This window comes from Maniola jurtina, chromosome 28, assembly GCF_905333055.1.
Source record: "Maniola jurtina chromosome 28, ilManJurt1.1, whole genome shotgun sequence".
NCBI classification, from domain to species: Eukaryota; Metazoa; Arthropoda; class Insecta; order Lepidoptera; family Nymphalidae; genus Maniola; species Maniola jurtina.
The window spans coordinates 716,925-739,354 of NC_060056.1; the positions used below are offsets into that span (position 1 = coordinate 716,925).

Sequence of the window (22,430 nt, forward strand, 5' to 3'; positions counted from 1 at the left end):
GTGTATATGCGTGTGTGTCTATGTTTGTTACACCTTCATGGAAAAACGACTAGACGGATTTGACTGAAACTTGGAATGGAGATAGATAATATCCTGGATTAGCACATAGGCTACTTTTTATCCCGGAAAATCAAAGAGCTCCCACGAGATTTCGAAAAACCTAAATCCACGCGGGCGAAGTCGCGGGCATCGCAAGTAAAACATCTGACTGACGCTAGAGGTCAACGAGCGTGCCGCAAATAGGTCACTTGATGTCAATGACGCTGTATATTATGTAAGTAGTTATTATAAAAGGAAATCTGACTGACTGGCTGACTGACCTATCAACGCATAGCTCAAACTACTGGGCTGATCGGGCTGTTTGGCATGCAGATAGCTATAATTATGACTTAGACATAAGAAAGGATTTTTGAAAATTCAAGCTTTAAAGGGGTAAAACAGGGGTTTGAAATTTGTATAGTCCACGCGGACGAAGTCGCGGGCATAAACTAGTAGTTCGATTGACTAATGTACATGAAAGTAAAGAAACAAGTGTAGGTAAATTAAAAAATAACACCCCCGACAAGTGAAGGTTACAGTAACTAGAAAAGAGCTGATAACTTGCAAACGGCTGAACTGATTTTCTTGGATTAGGTATAGCTAAGAACACTCTCGATCAAGCCACCTTTCAAATAAAAAAAACTAAATTAAAATCGGTTCATTAGTTTAGGAGCTACGATGCCACAGACAGATACACGCATCAAACTTTTACCTTTAGTCTGTGATACAAGGATTTTTAGGCTTAATTTAATTATTTATATTACGTACGTTTTAAATAACAAGTTTTAATAATCTTATTATTATACTACTCTGACCTAGATTACCCAATTAGGTACTTTTAATATCATAAATGCGAAAGTAACTCTGTCCGTCTGTGTGTTACGCAATCGCGCCTAAACTACTGAACCGATTTAAATGAAATTTGACACAGAAATAGTCTAGAGTCTGAGAAAGGACATAACTTACTTTTTAATGCGAAAAAGGGCTGTAAGGGGTTGAAATAGGGGATGAAAGTTTGTATGGAAATTATGTCATTTTGTAAAGTTAGAAGCTTGAAACTGATTTTTTAAGCTTTTGATTAGATATAAATGTTATAAAAATTTTACCCTAAAGGGGGTGAAAATAGGGGATGAAAGTTTTAGTATGATGACGTCATCAAAAGCTTGTAGAAAATAAAAATATAGAAGAAATATAAGCTGTTTGCAGTTAACAGGGCTCTCTCCGTCACTTACTCCATACAATCGTAGTTCCAATTTCATTTGAATATTAAGCAACCAAAGTCCGTGAAATTTTGCAGACATATTCTAGAAACGAATATCTATGTCTGTGGTGTTTTAGATTTTTCTAAAAATATGTAGTTTTAAAATTAAAGGGGTTCAAAGATTTGTATGTGAATTTTTAAGACCGCGTAACTTTGGAACCGAATATTTTAACAGGAGTCTGGAAAACCACAGACATAGATATTAGTTTCTAGAATATGTCTACAAAATTTCATGGACTTTGGTTGCTTAATATTCAAATGAATTTGGAACTACGTTTGTGTGGAGCGAGTGACGGAGAGACCCGTCTTAAATATTCTAAATAGTTTATTTTAATATACGTATGTTTTATTTGCAAAATAATCTGCCTAAAAAATTGGAAATGTTGCCGAAATTCACTATTCAACGCGGGCAAAGTCGCGGGAACAGCTAGTCACACTAATATTATTAAGGCGAAAGTTTGTATGTGTGTGTGTATGTGTATACTCCTTCACGCTAAAACCACTGAATGGATTTGGCTGAAATTCAGAATGGAGATAGATAATATCCTGGATTAGCACATAGGCTACTTTTTATCCCGGAAAATCAAAGAGTTCCCACGGGATTTCGAAAAACCTAAAACCACGCGGACGAAGTCGCGGGCGTCAGCTAGTAGGTAAATATTTTAATCATAGGATGCGTCGATTTAGATCATGGATTTAGCTAACATTTTCGCAATAGTCGGTATGTTATTTGCATAGTGCTAAAAAATTTATCCTTGCGAAAAAATAAGTTATTTAAGTACATATATAAGTTATAAAAATAAGATTTTTTGTAAGAAATTTTTCAAAGTCAAAGTCAAAATCATTTATTCAAAATAGGCAGGCACATTAAGTATTGTACGGTCTTTTGTTTGTCCGATTTGTTAGATTTGAAAGATGATATCTAGTAGTGATAAATACTTACGTAAACTTAAAACTAAAGCTACGAGGGTTCCAAACGCGCCCAAGTCTGAGAAGAGCGCACAACAAACTCAGCCGGGTATAAATCACTTCATGATTGTAACTTATGCTATCTATTCTATCTATAACTAACATTTACTTCATCTTGTTAAAGTGCCGTTTTAGCTTAGCTTTAGTTAGTTCATAGATCAGTCAAATTCAAATCTATACTAATATTATAAAGAGGAAACCTTTGTATTTTTGTATTTTTGTATGTTTGTTACTAATATTATAAAGAGGAAACCTTTGTATTTTTGTATGTTTGTATTGAATAGGCTCAAAAACTACTGGACCGATTTCAAAATTTCTTTTACCATTACTTAGAGGGATTCTTCCGAATCCGTATAGGCTATATTTTATCCCGGAAAATAGATAGGATTTTTCGTGGTAGTGTCCACCCGTGCGAAGCCGGGGCAGGTCGCTAGTTCAAAATATTTTAATTCAATTAAACTTTTACAAGTGCTTTTGAATCGTCAAAATAATCTACCACTGGTTCGGAATGCCGTTCCTACCGAGAAGAACCAGCAAGAAACTCGGCGGTTGCTCTTTTCAAGTATTCAATTTACAATTATATGCCATACAATTTACAATAATAGTCAGTCGTCATGTCAGTCAAGGAAAAACTGACTGACTGATCTATCAACGCACAGCTCAAACCACTTAACAGGGCTCTCTCCGTCACTCGCTTCATACAATCGTAGTTCCAATTTCATTTGAATATTAAGCAATCAAAGTCCATGAAATTTTGCAGACATATTCTAGAAACTAATATCTGTATCTGTGGTGTTTTAGATTTTTCTAAAAATATATAGTTTTAAAATTACAGGGGCTCAAAGATTTGTATGAAATTTTTTAAGACCGCGTAACTTTGAAACCGAATATTTTAACAGAAATCTGGAAAACCACAGACATAGATATTAGTTTCTAGAATATGTTTGCAAAATTTCATGGACTTTGGTTGCTTAATATTCAAATGAAATTGGAACTACGATTGTATGAAACGAGTGACGGAGAGAGCCCTCTTAACGGATCGGGCTGAAATTTGGCCTGCAGGAAGCTAATATTACGTAGACACTAGACATAGAGAATAGATTTTTGAAAAGTCAACTCCTAAGGGAGTAAAATAGGGGTTTGAAATTTGTGTAGTCCACGCGGACGAAGTCGCGGCCATAAGCTAGTTTACATATCATTTTATCTGTCTTACACGAACCTAGCGTGTCTTTGAACCAATATCGAGGGTTTTTAGGGTTTCGTACCTCAAAAGGAAAAACGGAACCCTTATAGGATCACTTTGTTGTCTGTCTGTCTGTCCGTCCGTCGTGTCTGTCAAGAAAACCTATAGGGTACTCTTCCCGTTGACCTAGAATCATGAATATTGGCAGGTAGGTAGGTCTTACAGCACAAGTAAAGGAAAAAATCCAAAAACTATAATGGCGGTTACATCTTTAAAAAAAAATTAATATGTGTTTAAATTTTCAAAGTAAGATAACTTACCAAATGGGGTATCATAAGAAAGGGCTTATACCTGTCCATTCTAAAACAGATTTTTATTTATTTTTAGGCCTAATAGTTTTTGATTTATCGTGCAAAATGTCGAAAATAAATCCCGAGTACGGAACTCTCGGTGCGCGAGTCTGACTCGCACTTGGCCGGTTTTTTGCTATATTATCGCTGAAACAGACCTATATAAGTACACTGGAAGAGGTATGCCATACAAGATAACTTTTTAACATAGCAAACTGTATCGGGAATTAAAATTGGCGCTATGTTAAATGTTAGCTTATGTTCGCGACTTAATTGGTGCTGAATACGCAAGTTTTAATAAAAATCTGTTTTAGTAGATACAAGTAAAGCCCTTTGATATGATATCCCACTTGGTATAGTAATCGTTCTTTGAAAATTGAACCACATTTTAATTTTTAATTATGTAAACACAAATTCACGGTTTTCAGATTTATTCCTCTACTTGTGCTATAAGACCTACCTACCTACCAAATTTCATGATTCTAGGTCAACGGGAAGTACCCTATAGGTTTTCTTGACAGACACGATGGACGGACGAACGGACGGACGGACCGACGGACGGACGGACAGACAGACAGACAACAAAGTGATCCTATAAGGGTTCCGTTTTTCCTTTTGAGGTACGGAACCCTAAACAGATTGTCTTCGTATTGGCACTATGTTGAGAGAAATTATCATCACTAGCGTTTAGTAATTAGTTCTGATTAAGCTTACGTCACGCACACTGCTGCTACCAACGCCGAAATAGCGAAAACTAAGTTCAATCGCAAGTCCAGCGTACTCCTATTAATAGAGGTCATAGTATCCAATGAATTAAATATCAGCGTTGCCACACATTATTGCGTTACCTTTTGAAAAATCACAGTGTTTTTAAGGCGTTCAAGGAAGCACGTCCTTTTTAAATAATTTTTTTATGGATATGTGCGTTTATTGTTCACTTGGGTAAGTCAAATTAATTTTATGAAAATAGTTACCAGGTGATGCCCGCGACTTCGTCCGCGTGGATTTAGGTTTTCGAAAAATCCTTTGGGAACTTTTTGCTTTTCCTAGATGAAAAGTTGCCTATGTCATTTTCCGGGACGCAAGCTACCTCTGTACCAAACATACCAATCGGTTAACCGGATGAGCCTATAAGAATCCCGTGGGAACTCTTTAATTTTCCGGGATAAAAAGTAGCCTGTATCCGTCCCCGGGAAATAAGCTAACCCTGTACCAAATTTCATCAAAAACAGTTTAACTGCTGGGCCGTGAAAAGCTTGCAGATTGACAGACACACTTTCGCATTTATAATAATAATAGTACCTATCTGATGCCCGCGACTTCGTCCGCGTGCATTTACGTTTTTCAAAACCCCACGGGAACTCTCTGATTTTCCGGGATAAAAAGTAGCCTATGTGTTAATCCAGGGTATAATCTATCTCCATTCCGAATTTCATCTAAATCCGTTCAGCCGTTTTCGTGTGATTGGGTAACAAACATCCAAACATCCACACTTTCACATTTATAATATTAAGAAGGATTAGTATGAAGGATTATAACAATGTAAATTAAAAATTTATAACTCCCCCGACAAATGAAGGTTACAGTAACTAGAAATGAACTTTCAAACGACTGAACCGATTTTCTGGGATAATAGCTAAAAACACTCTCGATCAAACCACCTTTTAAATAAAAAAAACTAAATCAAAATCGGTTCATTAGTTTAGGAGCTACGATGCCACAGACAGATACACAAATACACACGTCAAACTTATAACACCGCTATTTTTGGGTCGGGGGTTAATAAAGCTTATAGCTAGACTTATTAATTATTATTATTGTACAAATTGTGCCCGCGTGGAATGGTGCCAAGGATACTGGCTGCATTTTTGCACTTGACAGCCAGGCTGTTTCGTTGCGCAAAGAATGAGCCAGCCCTTTCTGACACCAGACAAGGCTATTAATTGCAGTGAAATTTTTAGTTTATTTTGTATAATAAACACACATTACAGATAATGACAATCAAGTAATACAAGCCATGAAAAAAAACCGACCAAGTGCGAGTCAGACTCGCGCACTGAGGGTTCCGTACTCGGGTATTTTTTCCAACATTTTGCACGGTAAATCAAAAACTATTATGCATAAAAATAAATAAAAATCTGTTTTAGGATGTACAAGTAAAGCCATTTCATATGATACCCCACTTGGTAAAGTTATCTTACTTTGAAAATTGAAACACCTTTTGATTTCTTTTTTAATGATGTATCCACAAAACAGATTTATTCCTGTACTTGTGCTATATAAGACCTACCTACCAAATTTCATGATTCTAGGTCAACGGGAAGTACCCTATAGGTTTCTCGACAGACAAACAGACAGACAGACAGACAGACAACAAAGTGATCCTATAAGGGTTCCGTTTTTCCTTTTGAGGTTTACCTCTTGAACCCTAAAAAGTTTCAATATGTAATCAATACAACTGAACACCATCTTGTGGGCAACTGAAAGCTCAGCTGGTTATTTTCACGCAACTTTGTCACTAAGGAATTAGTCTTGGACTTTATAGTGATAAAATGATGTGATGTTTTGTATAGCGTTAGTTCATGGGTTAAAAATTCGTTATTCATATTCATTAAGGAAGCGACGGGCCTGCCCGCGAAATTCAAATTTAATTTGGCTTTTCGCATTTTTTAAACTAATACGACAACGTAGGCTTATGGCATTTTCAATTGCGACAATGGCAGTATCATCTCAGTTTAAAAAATTAGCTCTAGTATCGACTAATGTGTCAGAATTAGTCGATACTAGAGCTAATTTCTTAACCTGGACCCTTTCAAGTAAAGATTTTTATATGAACCTGTGAGGATGATACTGCCATTGTCGCAATTGAAAATGCCATAAGCCTACGTTGTCGTATTAGTTTAAAAAATGCGAAAAGCCAAATTAAATTTGAATTTCGCGGGCAGGCCCGTCTCATGCCCCTTAAAGAGAATCTATATTTAATATTATAAACGCGAAAGTGTGTCTGTCAGTCTGTCTGTCTGCTACCATTTCACTGCCCAACCGCTGAACCGATTTTAGTCTTTGGTACAGACTTGGGATACATCCCGGGGAAGGACATAGGCTACTTTTTATCCCGGAAAATCAAAGGAACTCTTTGCGGGATTTAAAAAACCGAAATCCAGGCGGGCGAAGCCGCGCGCCTACGTTTATATGAAGAAAGCACCGGCTTGTGTCACCTTAAGTAATGTTTTCACTCTTATATAATTTTTGTACGACAAAACATTCTTAGTTACAAAAAAATCGGTGAGTGGAAATCACCGACCGGCAAACTAGAAACCGTAATAGGCTCGCAAATCCTACGCTCCGCCTCAGGAAAGTGGGAAAGTCATTTGTGGGAATGAGTGTAATATTTTGTAATAAAATTCCACAATCAATTTTTGACTTGCCTTTACACAAGTTTAAAAAATCTATTAAAAGTATGCTCCTGAAAAAATCTTATTATACAATCGAAGATTATCTAAATGACAAAAAAGCTTGAATTTGACTCGCTCCAGCACTACACGGCGCTGCAATTGCTTGTATACAGCATATTATTGTAAATTGAATATGTACTTGAAAAGAGCAACCGCCGAGTTTCTTGCTGGTTCTTCTCGGTGGGAACGGCATTCCGAATCAGTGGTAGATTTTTTTTGACGATTCAAAAGCACATTGTAAAAGTTTAATTGAATAAAAACGTTTTGAATTGAATTGAATTTCAAAGTCAATTTCATTCATGATTCAGATGAATACCAAATAGTGTTGTTTCCACAATACGCAAATTAGGTTTTGCGTCACCCGACGAATTTCAAAGTGAGATCCATCATCCAGCATCCATATACCTGTGTCACTGAGTATTGAATATTATCCATGTTTCCACACTTTTTAGGGATCCGTATCTCAAAGGAAAAAACCGGCCAAGTGCGAGTCAGTCTCGCGCACTAACATATTTTAGAAACAGAAATCTGGAAAACCACAGGCATAGATATTAGTTTCTAGAATATGTCTGCAAAATTTCATGGACTTTGGTTGCTTAACAGGGCTCTCTCCGTCACTCGTTTCATACAATCGTAGTTCCAATTTCATTTGAATATTAAGCAACCAAAGTCCATGAAATTTTGCAGACATATTCTAGAAACTAATACCTGTGTCTGTGGTGTTTTAGATTTTTCTAAAAATATGTAGTTTTAAAATTACAGGGGCTCAAAGATTTGTATGAAAATTTTAAAGACCGCGTAACTTTGAAACCGAATATTTTAACAGAAATCTGGAAAACCACAGACATAGATATTAGTTTCTAAAATATGTCTGCAAAATTTCATGGACTTTGGTTGCTTAATTTCAAATGAAATTGGAACTACGATTGTATGAAACGAGTGACGGAGAGAGCCATCTAACTTCTTTCCTTAGATAATTACAGACTCTAGATCCGTGTTCTAAGACCTTCAAACGATCACCAATTCTTTTTAATATATTTAGTGGATACGTACTAATTATATTAAGAACTTATATCATTCTGCATGCATTTTTACATAAATAGATTATTGTTTTTGACCTCTATTAGTTCTTAGGTATTAGAAATTAGAATATGCCTGGCAAAATAGTCTTAACAGGTACATGCAAATCAGTCACCGAAAATATAACTGAAAAAAAAACATGTCATTTCCTCGCGGACTCGGTACTAGTGTCACCTTCAGAAAACTAAACTTTGAGAAAATGAGACTAATAGATACCACCAATTCACGGTTTTCGGATTTATTCATTTACTTGTGCTATATAAGACCTACCTACCTGCCAAATTTCATGATTCTAGGTCAACGGGAAGTACACTATAGGTTTCTTGACAGACACGACGAACGGACAAACAGACAGACAGACGGACAGACAACAAAGTGATCCTATAAGGGTTCCGTTTTTCCTTTTGAGGTACGGACCCCTAAAAAACCTAAATCCACGCGGGCGAAGTCGCGGGCGTCATCTAGTAAATACTATAAGTGTATGCCATGCCTAGTCAGCGTGTTTTGTTACAACGGAAACCCCGCAATACCTAAGTGTACCTACTCAATGTTATTTCTAAGAAACTCATGCCAATTTCTATGAATGCCTAGCCAAGCAAATAAAGTATGTTATGGGATATCAAATTCTTGGCGCCTTTCCTGAATCAAATTACATGACCTGAATACTATATCGTTGCGTTTTTTAAACACGTGTTTTATGTAATCACTAGCTGATACCCGCGACTTCGTTCGCGTGGATTTAGGTTTTTTGAAATCCCGCGGGAACTCTTTGATTTTCCGGGATAAAAAGCAGCCTATGTGCTAATCCAGGGTATAATCTATTTCCGTTCTAAATTTCAGCCCAATCCGTCCAGTAGTTTTTGCGTGAAGGAGTAACAAACATACACACACACACACACACACACACACACACAGACATACAAACTTTCTCCTTTATAATATTAGTGTGATATTATGTCTTTTGTCATAATATAGGTAGGTTTATATAATAATAATAATAATAAGCCTTTTATTTTTCTCTCTTCATTTCACATTTGGTTATTTTTAACCCCCGACCCAAAAAGAGGGGTGTTATAAGTATAACGTGTGTATCTGTGTATCTGTCTGTGGCATCGTAGTGCCTAAACTAATGAACCGATTTTATTTTAGTTTTTTTTATTTGAAAGGTGGCTTGATCGAGAGTGTTCTTAGCTATAAACCAAGAAAATCGGTTCAGCCGTTTGAAAGTTATCAGCTCTTTTCTAGTTAGTGTTATAAATTTTTAATTTACACTTGTTTAATTTTTTTTTTTCAGATAACGCATTCCCAATTCCAAGATGGCGACCGAATACAATTTGAAAAACGAACTGCGCTGTCAAGACACCAAACCAAACTTTGACATCATGTTTTACACAAACTTCGCGATGAATCTAATCAAAATATGTTTAGTGGTTGTCAGCAGCCATTTTAAAGTTATTCTCCTGAGCGCAGTGCTGATACTTTTTCTATTTATTCTGTACAAGTCTTATTGGAGCCCTGTGCTTTATAAAAAGGTGAGTTTTTAACCCCCGACCCAAAAAGAGGGGTGTTATAAGTTTGACGTGTACGTATCTGTGTATCTGTCTGAGGCATCGTAGCTCCTAAACTAATGAACCGATTTTAATTTAGTTTTTTTTTTGTTTAAAAGGTGGCTTGATCGAGAGTGTTGAAGCACTTTTAAAAGTTTAATTTGATTTTGAATTTGAATGTAGTCCAAGACAAAAGCTATGAGCATAGCTTTGAGCTATGTCGGTCCAGAAGCGACCGACATAGCTCAAAGGATTAGCAAGCCGAAGTGGCAATGGGCAGGTCATGTCTGTCGTAGAACCGACGGCTGATGGGGCAGACGTGTTCTGGAGTGGAGACCGCGTACCGGTAAGCGCAGTGTGGGACGACCTCCAGCCCGCTGGACCGACGACCTGAAGAAGGTGGCGGGGAGCGGGTGGATGAGGAAGGCGGAGGACCGTGTTTGGTGGCGCGCTCTTGGAAAGGCCTATGTCCAGCAGTGGACGCATACAGGCTGATGGATGGATGGATGGATATAGTCCAAGAAAATCGGTTCAGCCGTTTGAAAGTTATCAGTTCTCATTCTAGTTATTGTAACCTTGATTTTTCGGGGGTGTTACAAATTTTTTATTTCCATTTGTTTATTTTTCAGGAGTTATCAGATATAGGCTACAGCCATCTGCCGAAGAAGGACAGAGACCTGCACATCATCAGGACTCAGAACAACCGGAAGTTTGGCAGCAAGCTCCCCCCTCCATATCCTAATGGATGGTTCTCCCTGGTGGAAAGTCAGAACTTGGAGGTTGGAGACGTGGTTCCCGTTGATGCTTTGGGTGAGAATTAAGACTACTTTTTAGGGTTCAGTACCCGAGGGGTGCCAACGGGACCCTACTAGGCTTCCGGTCCGTCCGTCCGTCTGTCTGTCAGCGGACTGTACCTCATGAACCGTAAAAGGTAGAAGATTGAAATCACAGAATTGCTTGAATAGGCGCAAAGTTGCCTATCGGTATTCTACGGGATATATTTCGGAGAGTGTGCCCAAGAACTTTTGACCTGGTTCCTCTTTCACCTTTCTGTCATCATACCGCAAGACATCGTCAAGGTCTGCATCCGTACGTAAATGAAATTCCACGGACATGTACGAAGCGATTTGCTTCCTCGTTTCTAATCCGTTCGAATCACTTAAAGGTACCCATATTAAAAGTATAGGGATAACTTCCTACGATACGATGAGAGCCTCGATAGCTCAACGGTTGAGGAGCGGACTGAATTCCGACAGGTCGGCGGTTCAAACCCCACCCGTTGCACTATTGTCGTACCCACTCCTGGCAAAAGCTTTACGCTTAATTGCAGGGGAAAGGGGTGTATTAGTCATGTTTAGCATGGCTAATAATCTTTAAAAAAACTGATGCTGGAAAGATTTTCCATATTCTAGCAGTGCATATTAGAAACGAGGAAGCAAATCGCTCCGTACGGGTCCGTGGGGCTATGCAGATCTTGACTGTGCGTAGTGATTCGATTGTAAAATGGCGGTAGGGTGGTAAATAATTATTATTATTATTAGAGCTTTATTTTCCACACACTAATTAGCACCTATTACATTTTTATTTTATTTTACAATATTTTAACTATCTTGGCGTGCGGCCCCCTGCGGGTAAAAGCCTCCCCCATCCTCTTCCAGACCTCTCTGTCGATTGCGGTTTCCATCCATTTTCTTCCTGCGACGCCTATAATTTCGTCTTCCGACTAAGAAACATAGACATCCGCAAGAAAACTCAGATAATAGATGCTCTTCAGTATGCCCTGGAACAAAAGTGGAAATGGGCAGGACATATATCAAGGTATAAAGGTGGACTTATTAACAAAATGGCAGGGCCCTACAGGCAAAAGGAGTGTAACTAGCCACGGCCAAAGCCTCCAAAGACAAGATGTTTTTGTTTGCAGGTCTAAACCTCTGCGTGTACAGAGGAGAGGATGGCAAGGCTCGCATAGTGGACGCCTACTGCCCGCACCTGGGCGCCAACCTGGCGATGGGCGGCTCGGTCTGCGGGGACTGCATACAGTGCCCCTTCCACCAGTGGAGGTTCCACGATGGTGCTTGTGTGAGCATACCAGGCATGGAAACAGGTTGGTGTCTCTTCACCATCAGGTGGTGGTGGAACTCTTCGTGAGCATCTCAATTGGTTTTTAGGGTTCCGTACCCCAAAAGAAATTAAGGAACCCTTATAGGATCACTTTGTTGTCTGTCTGTCTGTCGTGTCTGTCAAGAAAACCTCTGCGTGTATAGAGGAGAAGATGGCAAAGCTCGCATAGTGGACGAGAACCTGGCGATGGGCGGCTCGGTCTGCGGCGACTGTATACAGTGCCCCTTCCACCAGTGGAGGTTCCACGATGGTGCTTGTGTGAGCATACCAGGCATGGAAACAGGTTGGTGTCTCTTCACCATCAGGTGGTGGTGGAACTCTTCGTGAGCATCTCAATTGGTTTTTAGGGTTCCGTACCCCAAAAGAAATTAAGGAACCCTTATAGGATCACTTTGTTGTCTGTCTGTCTGTCGTGTCTGTCAAGAAAACCTCTGCGTGTATAGAGGAGAAGATGGCAAAGCTCGCATAGTGGACGAGAACCTGGCGATGGGCGGCTCGGTCTGCGGCGACTGTATACAGTGCCCCTTCCACCAGTGGAGGTTCCACGATGGAACCTGTGTGAGCATACCAGGCATGGAAACAGGTTGGTATCTCTTCACCATCAGGTGGTGGTCGAACTCTTCATGATCATCTCAATTGGTTTTTAGGGTTCCGTACCCCAAAAGAAATTAAGGAACCCTTATAGGATCACTTTGTTGTCTGTCTGTCTGTCGTGTCTGTCAAGAAAACCTCTGCGTGTATAGAGGAGAAGATGGCAAAGCTCGCATAGTGGACGCGAACCTGGCGATGGGCGGCTCGGTCTGCGGCGACTGTATACAGTGCCCCTTCCACCAGTGGAGGTTCCACGATGGTGCTTGTGTGAGCATACCGGGCATGGAAACAGGTTGGTATCTCTTCACCATCAAGTGGTGGTGGAACTCTTCGTGAGCATCTCAATTGGTTTTTAGAGTTCCGTACCTCAAAAGGAAAAAGGAACCCTTATAGGATCACTTTGTTGTCTGTCTGTCTGTCGTGTCTGTCAAGAAAACCAATAGCGTACTTTTCGTTGACCTACAATCATGAAAGGTAGGTAGGTAGGTCTGATAGCAGAAGTAAAGGAAAAAACCCGAAAACTGTGAATTTGTGGTTACATCGTAAAAAAAAAAATGTGGCCATGAATCACTGTGTTATTATGTATTCTGAGCTAATAATTAATTAGTATTTTCAAATTTCAATGGGGTATCATGTGAAACGCCTTTACCTGTACATTCTACAAGTGTAAAATCAAGCCACCTTTCAAACAAAAAAAAACTAAATTAAAATCGGTTCATTAGTTTAGGAGCTACGATGCCACAGACAAATACACACATACACAGATACACACGTCAAACTTATAACACCCTTCTTTTTGGGTGGGGGGTTAAAACAGGTTTTTGTTTATTTTAATGCATAATAGTTTTTGATTCATCCTGCAAAATGTCGAAAAAATACGACTGTAGTACGGAACCCTCGCTGCCCAAGCCTGATTCGTACTTGACCGGTTTTGTTTTTAAACCCCATGGTTTCGCCATTTACTTCTGATCCCCATATTTTGATGCTTATCCCAATTTTCCCAAGCCGAAACCTCGGCGGTTTAAATCCCACCCGTTGTACTATTGTCGTACCCACTCCTAGCATATGCTTTACGCTTAGTTGGAGGGGAAAGGGGAATATTAGTGATGACTATATAGGCGAAGACTCTCCTTTGTTGGCGAAACTTCAAAGTCTCGATCACCGCCGTAAGGTCGCCGGCTTATATCGGTGTTTTATAGGATATATTTCGGAGAGTGTGCACAGGAACTTTTCGATCTTGTCCCCCCTTCACCATTTTACCACCGAACCGCAAGACGTCGGGCGAGTTTCCATCCTTATGTCATCGACATTCCATCTACACGCACGAAACGTTTTGCGTCTTCATTCCTCATACGCATGGCTAAGGTTTGGAATACTCTTCCGCGATCTGTGTTTCCTACCAATTACAATCCGGGTATCTTTAAAACAAGAGTGAATAGGCACCTTCTAGGTAAACGCGTCCCATCTTAGACCACATCATCACTTTCCACCAGGTGTGATTGTGGTCAAGCGCTTACCTATAGTGAATAAAAAAAAAGAAGACTTATATGGCTAATATTCTATTTTTTTTTGGTTTTGGTAAACAGTATGGTTGTCTGTTCCAGTGCCCAAAGGTATATCCATCAAGACCTACCCTTGCATGGAAGTAGATGGTTCTGTATGGGTGTGGTACCACGTTGACGGTGAACCTCCACTCTGGACGGTGGCGGAGAGCGAGGATATCAAGAATTGGGGGTACCGAGGACGGAATGAGTTCCTGGTCAATGCTCATATACAGGTAAGAAACAAGCATATCAGACCAGTGAAATATTAGGATGTGCGAGAGAGAAAGAATCTTATTAAGAGGGGTCTCTCCGTCACTCGCTTCATACAAAAGTAGTTCCAATTTCATTTGAATATTAAGCAACCAAGTCCATTAAGTCCATGAAATTTTGCAGACATATTCTAGAAACTAATATCTATGTCTAAATCGTAATCGTATCGTGTTATATCGTAAATAATGTTTTTTTTATTCAATTACTAGCTGACGCTCGCGACTTCGTCCGCGTGGATTTAGGTTTTTAAAGTCCCGTGGGAACTGTTTGATTTTACGAGATAAAATGCCTATGTCAATTACAGGGACGCAAGCTACCTCGGTACCCATACAAATCGGTTAAGCAGATGGGTTTTTAGGAATCCAGTGGGAACTCTTTGATTTTCCTTGATAAAAAGTAGCCTACGAGTATGTCCGTCCCCGGGATATAAACTAACCCTGTACCTTTCGTCAGAATCGGTTAAACTGTTGGGCCGTGAAAAGGTAGCAGACAGACGAACAGAAATACACACTTTCTCATTTATAATATTATAAGTACTAGAGGATGCCCGCGGCTTCGCCCGCCTGGATTTCGGTTTTTTAAATCCCACAGGAACTCTTTGATTTTCTGGGATAAAAAGTAGCCCATGTCTGTACCCATCAAAATCGGTTCAGCGGTTGGGCCGTGAAAACGTAGCAGACAGACAGACAGACACACTTTCGCATTTATAATATTAGTATGGATGGATAAATTAGCACTTTTTGCTATCTCATCTGATAAGCAGCAGTAGTTATTTGTTAATTTCAGGAAATACCAGAGAATGGTGCGGATGTGGCACACCTTAACGCGGTTCACACCGCGTCCATGTTCTCAGACATCGGCATGAAGTATCCATTCCTTAATCAAATCATTGGTAAGTGCTTCAGTGTTTGGTGTTAGGGTTCCGTACCTCAAAAGGCAAAACGGAACCCTTATTGGATCACTTTGTTGTCTGTCTGTCTGTATGTCTGTCAAGAAACCTATAGGGTACTTCCCGTTGACCTAGAATCATTAAAATTTGGTAGGTAGGAAGGTCTTATTAGCACAAGTACAGGAATAAATCTGAGAACCGCGAATTTGTGTTTACATCATTAAAAAAAAAATTAAAATGTGTTTCGATTATCAAAGTAAGATAACTATACCAAGTGGGGTATCATATTATGATACCTGTACATTCTAAAACAGATTTTTATTTATTTTTATGCATTATGGTTTTTCATTTAACGTGCAAAATGTTGGAAAAATACCCGAGTACGGAACCCTCAGTGCGCGAGTCTGACTCGCACTTGGCCGGTTTTTTATATCTATAATATAATTTAATCACTGTTGTTTATATTGCAGGTCATCACACCTGGGGAGCGGAGTGGGTCAAAGGTGATGAAGAGCACCTCGCTAACATAACGATCTCACAGAAGTACATTATCATGAAGATGGACGTCTTTCCATTGAAAGTCACTGTTAATCAGGTATGTGCGACTATCACACTAATACTTATTACTAGCTGATGCCCGCGACTTCGTTCGCGTGGATGTAGGTTTTTAAAAATCCCGTGGGAACTCTTTGATTCTCCGGGATAAAAAGTAGCTTATGTGCTAATCCAGGGTATAATCTATCTCCATTCTAAATTTCAGCCCAATCCGTCCAGTGGTTTTTGTGTGAAAGAGTAACAAACATACACACACACACACACCCACATACACACAAACTTTCGCCTTTGTCACACTAATATTAAAAACCACTGGACGGATTCGGCTGAAATTCAGAATGGAGATAGATAATCCTGGATTGGCACATAGGCTACTTTTTATCTCGAAAAATCAAAAGGTTCTCACGGGATTTCTAAAAACCTAAATCCACGCGGATGAAGTCGCGGGCGTCAGCTAGTGACCTCTAACTGTGGAAATAAAAAAAGAGATAAATGTACAGTCAAAGCCTGTAAGTTGTTTAGCACCTTGACGCACAATCAATTTTGGACTTGCCTTTACACAGGTTCAAAAAATCTATTAAAACTATGCTCCTGAGAAAAGCATGTTAAATACCATCGAAGATTATGTAAAATGTAAATGATAAAAGAGCGTGGATTTGACCTGCAGCTCGCTCCAGGAATGTGCGGGACCTCAATTACTTATACATGGCATAATATTGTATATCAAATCTTTGAAAAGAGCAACCGCCGAGTTTCTTGCTGGTTCTTCTCGGTAGGAAAGGCATTCCGAACCAGTGGTAGAGGAAAATAAATTAATGTATTAAAGCCGATGATTTTTTGATGACTACGATTTATTTGGGCTGCAAATTGCAAACACTAGTCTCAGTTTTTATTTAGTGATTTGGTCTACAAAGTTTGGTGCAAAAATGTTCACGGAGAGTCCTTTTTAACCCCCGACCCAAGAAGAGGGGGTGTTATAAGTTTGACGTTTGTATCTATGTATCTATTTGTGGCATCGTAGCTCCTAAACGAATGAACCGATTTTAATTTACTTTTTTTGTTTGAAAGGTTGATCGAGAGTGTTCTTAGCTATAATCGAAGAAAATTGGTTCACCCGTTTGAAAGTTATCAGCTCTTTTCTAGTTTTCTTATAGAGGTTTTTGTGTCGGGGGTTTTTTTAAATTTTGAGTTATTGACTTCCAGATAGGTCCAGCCCACGTTCGCCTGAACTTCATGTCTCCTTTGGGACCCATGACAGTGTCGCAGTCAGTAACACCACTAGCACCCTTGTTGCAAAGAGTGGTTCATCGCGTGTACTCGCCACGCTACAACGCGCCGCTCGGGGCCGCGCTGGTCTTACTGGAGGCGAGCCAGGTATGTCCCCTTTGTGACCCATGACAGTCAGTCAGTAATACTTCTTCTGCAGAGAGTCGTCCAGTTAGCTCGGAGCGGCACTAGTCTAACTAGAGACTAAACAGGTATGTCTCCTCTGGGGCCCATGACAGTGTCCCAATCAGTAACACCACTAGCGCCCTTGTTGCAAAGAGTGGTTCATCGAGTGTACTCGCCACGCTACAACGCGCCGCTCGGAGCCGCGCTGGTCTTACTGGAGGCGAGCCAGGTATGTCCCCTTTGTGACCCATGACAGTCAGTCAGTAATACTTCTTCTGCAGAGAGTCGTCCAGTTAGCTCGGAGCGGCACTAGTCTAACTAGAGACTAAACAGGTATGTCTCCTCTGGGGCCCATGACAGTGTCCCAATCAGTAACACCACTAGCGCCCTTGTTGCAAAGAGTGGTTCATCGAGTGTACTCGCCACGCTACAACGCGCCGCTCGGGGCCGCGCTGGTCTTACTGGAGGCGAGCCAGGTATGTCCCCTTTGTGACCCATGACAGTCAGTCAGTAATACTTCTTCTGCAGAGAGTCGTCCAGTTAGCTCGGAGCGGCACTAGTCTAACTAGAGACTAAACAGGTATGTCTCCTCTGGGGCCCATGACAGTGTCCCAATCAGTAACACCACTAGCGCCCTTGTTGCAAAGAGTGGTTCATCGAGTGTACTCGCCACGCTACAACGCGCCGCTCGGGGCCGCGCTGGTCTTACTGGAGGCGAGCCAGGTATGTCCCCTTTGTGACCCATGACAGTCAGTCAGTAATACTTCTTCTGCAGAGAGTCGTCCAGTTAGCTCGGAGCGGCACTAGTCTAACTAGAGACTAAACAGGTATGTCTCCTCTGGGGCCCATGACAGTGTCCCAATCAGTAACACCACTAGCGCCCTTGTTGCAAAGAGTGGTTCATCGAGTGTACTCGCCACGCTACAACGCGCCGCTCGGGGCCGCGCTGGTCTTACTGGAGGCGAGCCAGGTATGTCCCCTTTGTGACCCATGACAGTCAGTCAGTAATACTTCTTCTGCAGAGAGTCGTCCAGTTAGCTCGGAGCGGCACTAGTCTAACTAGAGACTAAACAGGTATGTCTCCTCTGGGGCCCATGACAGTGTCCCAATCAGTAACACCACTAGCGCCCTTGTTGCAAAGAGTGGTTCATCGAGTGTACTCGCCACGCTACAACGCGCCGCTCGGGGCCGCGCTGGTCTTACTGGAGGCGAGCCAGGTATGTCCCCTTTGTGACCCATGACAGTCAGTCAGTAATACTTCTTCTGCAGAGAGTCGTCCAGTTAGCTCGGAGCGGCACTAGTCTAACTAGAGACTAAACAGGTATGTCTCCTCTGGGGCCCATGACAGTGTCCCAATCAGTAACACCACTAGCGCCCTTGTTGCAAAGAGTGGTTCATCGAGTGTACTCGCCACGCTACAACGCGCCGCTCGGGGCCGCGCTGGTCTTACTGGAGGCGAGCCAGGTATGTCCCCTTTGTGACCCATGACAGTCAGTCAGTAATACTTCTTCTGCAGAGAGTCGTCCAGTTAGCTCGGAGCGGCACTAGTCTAACTAGAGACTAAACAGGTATGTCTCCTCTGGGGCCCATGACAGTGTCCCAATCAGTAACACCACTAGCGCCCTTGTTGCAAAGAGTGGTTCATCGAGTGTACTCGCCACGCTACAACGCGCCGCTCGGAGCCGCGCTGGTCTTACTGGAGGCGAGCCAGGTATGTCCCCTTTGTGACCCATGACAGTCAGTCAGTAATACTTCTTCTGCAGAGAGTCGTCCAGTTAGCTCGGAGCGGCACTAGTCTAACTAGAGACTAAACAGGTATGTCTCCTCTGGGGCCCATGACAGTGTCCCAATCAGTAACACCACTAGCGCCCTTGTTGCAAAGAGTGGTTCATCGAGTGTACTCGCCACGCTACAACGCGCCGCTCGGGGCCGCGCTGGTCTTACTGGAGGCGAGCCAGGTATGTCCCCTTTGTGACCCATGACAGTCAGTCAGTAATACTTCTTCTGCAGAGAGTCGTCCAGTTAGCTCGGAGCGGCGCTAGTCTAACTAGAGACTAAACAGGTATGTCTCCTCTGGGGCCCATGACAGTGTCCCAATCAGTAACACCACTAGCGCCCTTGTTGCAAAGAGTGGTTCATCGAGTGTACTCGCCACGCTACAACGCGCCGCTCGGGGCCGCGCTGGTCTTACTGGAGGCGAGCCAGGTATGTCCCCTTTGTGACCCATGACAGTCAGTCAGTACTACTCCTTCTGCAGAGAGTCCTTCAGTTAGCTCGGTGCGGCGCTAGTCTAACTAGAGACTAAACAGGTATGTCTCCTCTGGGAGCCATGATAGTGTCCCAGTCAGTAACACCACTAGCGCCCTTGTTGCAAAGAGTGGTTCATCGAGTGTACTCGCCACGCTACAACGCGCCGCTCGGAGCCGCGCTGGTCTTACTGGAGGCGAGCCAGGTATGTCCACTTTGTAACCCATGACAGTCAGTCAGTACTACTCCTTCTGCAGAGAGTCCTTCAGTTAGCTCGGTGCGGCGCTATTCTAACTAGAGACTAAACAGGTATGTCTCCTCTGGGACCCATGATAGTGTCCCAGTCAGTAACACCACTAGCGCCCTTGTTGCAAAGAGTGGTTCATCGCGTGTACTCGCCACGCTACAACGCGCCGCTCGGAGCCGCGCTGGTCTTACTGGAGGCGAGCCAGGTATGTCCCCTTTGTGACCCATGACAGTCAGTCAGTAATACTCCTTCTGCAGAGAGTCGTCCAGTTAGCTCGGAGCGGCGCTAGTCTAACTAGAGACTAAACAGGTATGTCTCCTCTGGGTCCCATATAGATGTGCAATCAGTCGTGTCTCTCCAGCAAAGAGAGGTTTGCTGAGAGACTGCATCATCACTTACCATCAGTTGAGACCGCAGTCGGACAGACGGAGAGTGGTGACATTAATAGGGCTCCGTTTTTACCCTTTGGGTACGGAACCCTAAAACACCGGCCAAGTGTGTCAGACTCGGACACTGAGGGTTCCGTATCGGGTAATTTTTCCGACATTTTGCACGATAAATCAAAAACTGTTATACATAGAAATAAATAAAACTCTGTTTTAGAATGTACAGGTCCCCTTACCCTTATGTACTTGCTTGGTACCCTTTCATATGATATTTCACTTGGTATAGTTATCTTATTTCGAAAATTGAAACACATTTTAATTTTTTTTAATGATGTAACCACAAATTCGCGGTTTTCAGATTTATTCCTGTACTTGTGCTATAAGACCTACCTACCTACCTTTCATGATTCTAGGTCAACGGGAAGTACCCTATAGGTTTCTTGACAGACAGACAGACAGCAAAGTGATCCTATAAGGGTTCCGTATTTCCTTTTGAGGTACGGAACTCTAAAAAAAAGACCATAATGATGAGTATAGAAAATCTCTAATTTTATTTGTTTATCTGTTACAGTTCCAAAGAGACGTGGCAATATGGAACCACAAACGCTACGTGAGCTCGCCCGCCTACGCCAAGAGCGATAAAACTATCCGCACCTTCCGATCCTGGTTCAGCCAGTTCTATAGCAGCAACAGCGTATCCCTGCGAGACGCGATGCGGAACCCCTTAGATTGGTAGATTAATAGAGTAGGGTATTTTACCCTTTTTAACCGACTTCAAAAGAGGTGGAGGTTTTTTTTACCCGACTGCGGCAAAGCCAAAAGGAAGGGTTATGATTTTATTTATGTATGTTCCTCGATTTAAGATTCTTTTTTAGTTAGAAAGGGTATTCCCAGGTTGTTCCGTGTGTTTGATGAAGATCTGATGCATATTTTCAGAGATGGAGAAAATAACTATAGCATAGCATATTTTAATATAGTGGGGTCACTAAAAATTGTGAAATATTTTTTTTTAAGATGGGTCTCTCCGTCACTCGCTCCATACAAACGCAGTTCATCTCTCATTGGAATACTAACCAATCATACTCAATGAAATTTTGTAGAAACGTTCCGGGAACTAATATCTAAGCCTGTGGTTTTCCAGATTTCCGTTAAAATATTCGGTTTCAAAGTTACGCGGTCTTAAAAATTGACATATAAATCTTTGAGCCCCTGTAATTTTAAAACTACATATTTTTAGAAAAATCTAAAACACCACAGGCACAGATATTAGTTTCTAGAATATGTCTGCAACATTTCATGGACTTTGGTTGCTTAATATTCAAATGAAATTGGGGCTACGATTGTATGGAGTAAGTGACGGAGAGAGCCCTGTTGAACCAGTTTCAATAACCATTTAATTTATTACCTAATGTGTATGTATTAATACTGCTAAGCCAAAAGTGATAAAACTCTTCCGATCCTGGTTCAGCCAGTTCTATAGCAGCAACAGTGTATCCCTGCGAGACGCGATGCGGAACCCCTTAGATTGGTAGATTAATAGAATGGGGTATTTCACCCCTTTTAACCGACTTCAAAAGAGGTGGAGGTTCACAATTCGCCGGTTTTTTTTAATGTATGTTCCTCGATTTAAAATTTATTTTTTACCCGACTGCGACAAAGCAATAAGGAAGGGTTATGATTTTAGCAGTCTATGTATGAATGTATGTATGTATGTGGGTGTGTATGTGGGTATGTATGTTTATATCCAGATTCTGTGTGTTCCACCGTAGTGTCTAAACTATTGGGCCGGTGAAAAAAAAATGGCCGATAAAAAAAATGACCTAACGGATGCTACATCAAAAAAAGTGGAGGTCTCCAAAAATTTTTTTTTTGCTTTAGTATCAAATTTAGGATGTCAAATGAAAGAGGAGAAAATTACAACAATATTAAAATATATCAAGCGACAGAAAAACAATTTTACTATAATATTTCAGCGTTTACTAAGACGATAGCAGTCGGGTTTTAATTTTCATATTGTTTATTAATTTATTTTTGACCTAGGCATCATCCTCATTTTTAAGACTAAATTCGTACGCAATTTTTTTTTAAATGTTACAATAAAACGAATTAAACTTAAAGCTGGCCTTATCGATTTATTGTACAAATAATTTTGTTTATTATAAATAGTTCCTATAGATGTGTGATATGAAAATAAATATATTTTACTGATTATTAAACATTGTTTTATTTTTGCCTTTAACAGAGATCTCTCCGTCACTCGCTTCATACAAACGTAGTTTCAATTTCATTTGAATATTAAGCAAC

General features: G+C 41.0%; 1 protein-coding gene across 1 annotated transcript; it reads left to right on the forward strand.

The window, feature by feature from the left end:
- Positions 1–4,679: 4,679 nt before the first annotated feature.
- Positions 4,680–21,089, forward strand: LOC123879537 (cholesterol 7-desaturase nvd). The gene is made up of 9 exons (XM_045927305.1): positions 4,680–4,744; positions 9,632–9,869; positions 10,514–10,694; positions 11,806–11,988; positions 14,201–14,373; positions 15,197–15,302; positions 15,770–15,894; positions 17,058–17,228; positions 20,698–21,089. The coding sequence occupies exons 2-9, from the start codon at positions 9,654–9,656 to the stop codon at positions 20,860–20,862; spliced, it is 1,320 nt and encodes a 439-aa protein (XP_045783261.1). The 5' UTR covers positions 4,680–4,744; positions 9,632–9,653; the 3' UTR covers positions 20,863–21,089.
- Positions 21,090–22,430: the final 1,341 nt, after the last annotated feature.